The sequence below is a fragment of the Loxodonta africana genome, chromosome 6 (assembly GCF_030014295.1).
Source record: "Loxodonta africana isolate mLoxAfr1 chromosome 6, mLoxAfr1.hap2, whole genome shotgun sequence".
In the NCBI taxonomy this organism is placed as follows: domain Eukaryota; kingdom Metazoa; phylum Chordata; class Mammalia; order Proboscidea; family Elephantidae; genus Loxodonta; species Loxodonta africana.
Window position 1 is genome coordinate 74,638,253 of NC_087347.1, and position 6,943 is coordinate 74,645,195.

The 6,943-nt window shown below is 54.0% G+C and overlaps 1 protein-coding gene across 2 annotated transcripts; it reads right to left on the bottom strand.

The window, feature by feature from the left end:
• Positions 1–2,531: 2,531 nt before the first annotated feature.
• DLX1 (distal-less homeobox 1) lies at positions 2,532–6,943 on the bottom strand. Of its 2 annotated transcripts, XM_064286995.1 has the most exons (3): positions 6,195–6,943; positions 5,354–5,553; positions 2,532–4,193 (listed from the first exon to the last, which is right to left on the bottom strand). In XM_064286995.1, exons 1-3 carry the CDS (start codon positions 6,505–6,507, stop codon positions 3,939–3,941), a joined length of 768 nt encoding a protein of 255 aa, XP_064143065.1. In that variant the 5' UTR covers positions 6,508–6,943; the 3' UTR covers positions 2,532–3,938. The 2 variants fall into 2 exon arrangements, with proteins under 2 accessions (XP_064143065.1, XP_003406272.1); XM_003406224.4 differs by lacking the exon at positions 5,354–5,553 and having other exon boundaries at positions 4,044–4,193.

Sequence of the window (6,943 nt, forward strand, 5' to 3'; positions counted from 1 at the left end):
ATTAAAGAGGTATCTGTTGTTTGGCAATTTTGCTAAGTCTGTCTGCATTACTTCGCTGCTGTGCATTTGCTAATTTGGAGGCCCGGCCATTGACAAGCTTGCTCCATACACCTGCAAGCAATTTGCCGGCTTTGGGTACCGTAGAATTGCAGAGATGGCAGCTCGCACCTATTTGATTTTTTTTTTTTTTTTTTTTGCTTTTCTCAATGCACAGCAAATTTGGCTTTCAGTGCGTTATCTCTTTTGTTAATGCAAAAAGATTCCCTGGGCGAAAAAATTGCTCATAATTACCAGAGAGATGGGGAAACTGCATTAGAATAAATAAACCTGAAATTACTGTAATTATGTTGTGTTTGATGGGCCCGGCTTGTAATCAAGAAGAGAATACAGTGAAATGATGCTGACCCTCTTGGGTTTGCAGCTGTACACGCACTTTGGGGTCTTTTTTTGCAGAAAAGAGTCATTTTGATAATCATTAAGCTGTGTGTAACCTATTTCAGAAGTGTTTTAAAATGAGGTTCACATTTTTTGAACAAGGGAAAAAAATCCCAAAATTGCATTTTGCCATTACAGACTCATACATAAGGTAAGGTTGTGTTTTCTAAGTGACAATTGCTAAGACATAATATTCAAAATCAGTATTTAATCATTATAATGAGGTATTGTTTAAATATAACCACCTTTAGATTATTCATAGTTTAATTAATATACTCATTATGAAAATCTTTGAATCAGATATTTGATGAACTACTTGTCAGTAACAAGGCAGCATTAATTAGGCCTATATTGAGATTAACATTTTTTAAAAGTACAACTGCTTATAATTATAATACAGCCTAACTAACGACCGCCTTCATTGAGCTAAAACTAATAATTTCTCTATTTGAACTGTTAGCAAGAGATTATTAAATTAGTATAAACTAATATCTCAAAGTATTAAAATCTGCTTGACCAGACAGATTTTGCCCGTGGCTTGAGGCTTTGGCCCAGCTGCCCTCTGGGGAACCCTACTCAGATGCGTGAGAGAAATTTCCCAAAACCTCCCCAGTGGCAAAGCCACACCTCGCAGGGGAAACTGAAGTTAGAAAGGCCCCCTCTCCCAGCTCCTCGAGTCCAGCCTAGAAAATCAGTTCATTTTCGTGTTTGAGGCCCATCCACTCGCCCGCATCCCAGTCTCCGTGGTTTGATCTCCCCTCTAGGGCTCCTGGTTCTGGGGGCCTGCAGGAGAGGAAAAGTCCCAATTCCTGGCCCGCAAGGTCCGGGACTGCATCACCTCACCACCTTCCCGGACCCCTTTGTCACCCTTCCCAGCCACTTCCTCCGCCCCTTTCCAAAGGGCGTCAGAAGGGCCCCGCGGATCTGATCTTCCACCAGCACCAACCGAAAAATGGGTGCTTGTCACAACACAGTTCACTACCATCCCTGCTCTGCGCCACACTGCGCGCCGGAAGGGGTCCCCCAAAAGGCGGAGGGCCAGCCCCCGCGGGAAGGCGAGTGCGGGAGTAGAGGAAACCAAGCAGCACAGCCTGTCCCGGACGGCAGCTTTCCTAAACTGCCTGGGCTCAGCTGACGGGTCTGAGGTTGGAGCTGGGCAGGGGTGCAGGGTCCCAGGGCAGAGAAAGGAGCCACAGCTGGTTCTAGCCGCCCCGGAGCCCGAGTTCTCTGCGCGAACTGACCAGAGCGCTCAGCTGGAGGTGCCCCGTAGAGGCCTGGTTACGAGGCGGCTCTCTCGGGGTAGGAGTTCCAACGAGTCAGTCGAGCATATCCGCCCCTCCTTTGCCACCTCCATTTCTCAGGGAAGCAGGGAAGAGCCTGAATCCTGAGGCGAAATGGGCCTCCCCCTGGTCAACGGGCCCGGGTGGGGTGGGAGCAGCTACCGAAGGGCCGAAGTGAGATCCTGGACTGTCCCCCAGAGCCGACTGATTGATTGGGGGTTAGCTTGACAGGCGTGTCCTTCGATTTCTTCCTAGCCTCTGGTGATGTCCTTTCTGCTATGGGATACAGTGCCCTCCCGGAGAGCAAGAGCCAGGAGGCCTGATAGAGGCCGGGGCTAGGTATAAAGGCAATTGCTTCTGCTTCCAGACCTCGCCTGTCGTGGTTAGACTTTGGGGGTGCTGAAGTCTCGCAGACCAGCTGCCTTTGAACGCTGCCTTCATCCCCTCTCAGGCCGGCCTTGACCCATCCCCTGGGTTCCTGAACCCCAACTCTCTGCCTGTCAGACACCTGTTCCTGACCCCTCTTCTCCAGTTCCCTCCCCAGGTGGTCTCTCTCCAATTCAGGTGCGGATCAGACCCCTTGGGGGGTTGGGGGAGCTAAGTAAGAGGGAGAGGCCCAGTGGGGCTCAGGGGTCCATATTCTAAGGTGTCTAGGGCCAGGTAATCCCACTCTGGCCAGACCACAGTAGTCGCCTGTCCAGATGCTACTTGTCCCCAGTGATAGCCCTTTGTGGTCCCTGGTGCCCTCTCGCTGGTACACAAGACAGCAGCTCTTTCTTGAAACCATAATTTTACTGTCTCAAAGAAACTTTATAACTTATTTACAAAGTTCTTTTTTTTCCCCAAGATACAAAGCAATAAGTTAACATTCTCAATATAAAACTAAACTTTGACATAGAGAACACAAAACACGGTTGATTTCAATTGATCACATTTTCCAAATTTCACAAGTAAAATGTCAAGATTCTCATTTCACAAAGCATCGGGTTTTACAGCCACACACAACAGAACGGAAAAAGGCTAAGCTTGTGCAACATGTTTACAGAAAGATAATAATAATTAATAACAATAATAATATGTACAACGATCAAATCCTGCACTGGAGACTGCGTTCAGGGTGGTGACTGGCATTATCCTGTGGTCGAGCCTCTGGGGAGTGTTTTAAAGCTGCTTTTGTCTTAATTTAAAGCCCACTGGATTAGGGAGCTCTCTCATGTCTGTCTGTTTTCTCTCTGCTGCCCGTCAGTCCTCTCTTTCTCCCCACGGAGGGAATAGAGATTTTCCTCTTTGCCCAGGCAAAGCGACCAAGCGTGTTCCTCCGGAGATGAGAAATCATGTTGGCTTCATTTTTCTTTCTTTTATTATTTTTTAATAATACGGACATGTAAAAAATGCAAATCACTCGGCTCCAACCTCTCCATACCGGCGAAGTACAAAAGTTACTGTAAAAGTTAAAAATCACCATGTTCTCTTTATTCGTCCGGGTGAGTTTAAAGTAAAACGTGCGTTTGGACAGTGCGCTCCGCGCGCCCGGCGGAACAGCGAACTGGCGGGCACTCTGAGCCTCAGGCGAAGTCCATTTTTTAATAAATAAAACCCCTTCCCTCCAATGTCCCCCAGTTCCCAAACAAGCTACACAGGTGTCCAGGTAGAGCCCATAAGAAGGCCCGAAATGACACAACATCCTAGTATTCCCGAGCTGGGCGTCCCAGCGAACTGTGTACCCTTCGATCCAATGACTATTTGCAGAGGCCAAAGAATGAGGACGGTGAACCGAGGAGGACCTTGACTTCGTCAGCGCACAGACACAGAGCGAAAAGAGACAAGAGACAGGACAGAAAAGAGCTTTTGCTTTTTTCGACGTTGCTTTTGTTGTTCCTGATAGCCCCACAAATGCTATGGTCGGCGGGTCGGGTCGAGCGGGATGGTCTTGCCGCACCGGCTGTCTCCTCGCTGTACTGCGAGGCCGCTCTTCCTTGTCACCGCGAGGCGCAGGCCGGGGTTGGGACGAGAACACGGGCCGAGGGCGCCAGGGAAGTCGCCGGGCCGGACCGGTTGGGGCTAGGAGGCGGCGGGCGTCCTGCCTTTACTGTCCCTTTTTCCTTCCCTCTGGGCCCTTCTCCTTCGCACCCAGGGCACGCAGACAGGGTGGATGGACCGGGAGGCGGGAAGGGCCAGGCTGGGGGAGACAGGAAGGAGGCGGGCGGGTGCGGGCAGGCCACCTCACATGAGCTGGGGTTGCTGCATAGCTTCTTGGTGCGCCGAGGGGTACCACGAAGTGTAGCTGGGGATGTAGGAACCCGCGCTGCCGCCCGAGCCCTTTCCGGACGAGGAGTTGGGGTTCCAGCCCGGCGGCACAGGTGGGGAGCTGGCAGACAGGGCCCGGCCGTTGGCCAACGCACTACCCTCCAGAGCCGCCCCGCCCTGCTTCATCAGCTTCTTGAACTTGGAGCGCTTGTTCTGGAACCAGATCTTGACCTGCAAGAGCGGACAACAACGTGACTGGGGCTAGGGCCGCTGGGCCTAGCGAGGTTTCGGGGAAATAAGAAAGGGACCGCGGAGCGCCGGGGAGACGAGCCTCCGAGCCTCCGCTGCCCCGCTCGATCTGGAAGCTCCCTGAGCGCGGAGCAGAGACCCCCCAATAAAAGTCAAAGGCGCTGTGCCTGGGCCGCCAGCGGGGCCAGCAGGGGGGGCGTGGTGGTGATGAGCTCAAGGCGGCCCAGGCCTTCGCTTGCCAGGGGCTCAGCCCCCGACCCCGGCGACAGTATGCAGAAGACGCAGCGCCAGCAGAACCCCGAGCGCCAGCAATTCCAATGCGTACACCAATAAAAGAATCGAAAACCTAGGAAGGAGTGGAGAAAATTTATTTGCAACGTGGGCTGCCTTCTCTTTGCACCGTCCTTTCTGCCCTTGAGTGAGTTGCGAGCTGGCTGAGGAGGCCACAGGGTTTTGTTGAACTTTTTTTGGACTCAAACCAACCTTTTCTTAAGATCTGTTTGCTCTCCCCAGCTCTGCTCCAAATCCCGGGCTGGACGTTGGTAACCCACGCCAACCGCGACCAGGGCACCCACGGGTCTCAGAGAAATCCGGGAAAGAAGGCCCCATTTCTCCTGCAGGGTCTGGGACTGGGAGGTGAGAGGGCGGAAGAAAGACCCTCCTTCCTTGCCCGGTGAGGAGGAGGAGGAGGGAGACAGGCGCTGGCCCTGAGGCCCCAAGTGATTAGCCCCACTCTTTAAAGGAAAAGGAGGGATTAAGCCCAGCGTCTATTGTTCCAGTTGTTCCGGCACGTGTGAACCCAAACAAAACGTCCCCAAACAAGATGTCCAGGGAAATCCTTCCTGTGCCCTAATCAGATTGTCCAGCGCCAGGGTGGGGAGGCCGGGTGACAGGCAGCGCAGAGTACAGGGCGCAGTGGCAGAGCCAGGGCACAGAGAATGAAGGAGGAAGAAGAGATGCCAGGGGCGAACGCATGTGCGTGTGTGTGTGTGCGCGCACACACACACACGCACATACACACACACCCGCGCGCACACGCGCGCACTGATAGCCCAACCCTGAGGCCCAGACAGCAGGAAATGAAGCCTGGGCGCAGGCCCGCCGCGGGAAGCCGGCGTGGTGGAGGGGCAGCAGCGAGGTACCTGTGTCTGCGTGAGTCCCAAGGAGGCCGCGAGCTCCGCCCTCTCGGGCAGAGCCAGGTACTGAGTTTGCTGGAACCTCCGGTTCAAAGCCTGCAACTGCAAACTGGAATAAATTGTCCTGGGTTTGCGGATCTTTTTCCCCTTGCCATTGAAGCGAACTTCACCGCCTTCCACCACCGTGCTCTTCTCGGAGTCCGCCCCTGGAGGGACAGCAGAAGCGGGGTCCTTTGTTAATGCGTGGGGCCGCTGTTAGTGCGGGAATCCGAGAGCTAGTGGCTACCAAGGGGTGGCGGAGGCAGGGGAGGGAAAGAACGCTCAAGAAATTCCGAAAGCCAGAGAAGGGTCCCGCAAAGTCCGAGGGCCCGCACCTGGCCGCTGCAGGCGGGCTGGGGCGGTTCCCAGGCGAGCGGCTCCTGCCTTTGCAGAGAAAGTTTGCTATTTTTGCAGGCGGTAGTTGAGGTTTAATTACCCTTAATTGCATACATTGTTTATAGCACTACGCAATAAATAATTACCGAGACTAATACGTGCACATGTGGGTTTCTGTTTTCCGGCGGGGCATTGTGTGCTCTGCGCACAGAGCCGCCCAGAGGCCCAGACAGTGCCAGGGGACGCTCTCGGATTTATCCTTGGCTGGATAGTTGTGAGTTGGGTGATTTTTTTTTTTTTTTTTAATTTCTGTGCTGTGACAAGGACCCAGAGGTTGATACCCGAAACCTCCGCTGCTCCCGCGCCCTCCCCACCCCCACCCATCTCTCTCTCCACCTCTCCCTCCTCTCTCTCTCATTCCCTCTCTGTCTTCGTATCTCCTCCTCTCCCTCTCCCCGGCGGGCGCACATACCTGGGTCCTCCAGGCGGCTCTGGGCCAGGCTGGCGCTGCCCGGGTAGGACTGCACGGAACTGATGTAGGGGCTGGACGCGTGGCTGCTGACCGAGTTGACGTAGGGGTAGCCCAGCGGTCGGGAGAAGGACGAGGCCGAGCTGTAGGCGCCGTCGGACTGCGAGTGACCCGCCGAGTGTAAACAGTGCATGGAGTAGTGCCCGTGGGACATGGGAGAAGGAGACATTTGCTGGTTGGGCGGCCCAAACTCCATAAACACCGCCTTGCCCGACACAGGGCTGTTGAGACTTTCTGGCATGGTGGTCATGGTCATCTCTTCTCGCGGGGTCTGGGTGTGGGTCTCTCTCTCCTCTGCTTCCCTTTTGGGGGTCTCTGTGTTTCTCAGGACAGGAAGGAACCCAATTTAAGCGGAACAGGGGTTTTCACTTTCCATTCATAAGAAAATGGAGTTTGTCTCTTTGAAAAGTCTAAGCATGATGCTGCCGAGCTCCCCAAACTCGCTTCAAAGCTTTGACTCAGCCAAGGTCATAAATATTCATAAGTTGGCGGAGCTGATTGGTCCGCTGTCTTGCATAATCACCGGGGATTGGTCCGAGGTGCTCCGGCTTGGCTGGACTAGAGCGAACAAGGCGGCCGGGCCTCGGGAGAGATGCGTCCACACTTCGCGGCCGGGGCTCTTCTGCAACAGAGCGCGCCTTGCGGGGCGCACAATGGGCTGCGGCGCCCGCGCCGGGACCTCCGCGGCCCGC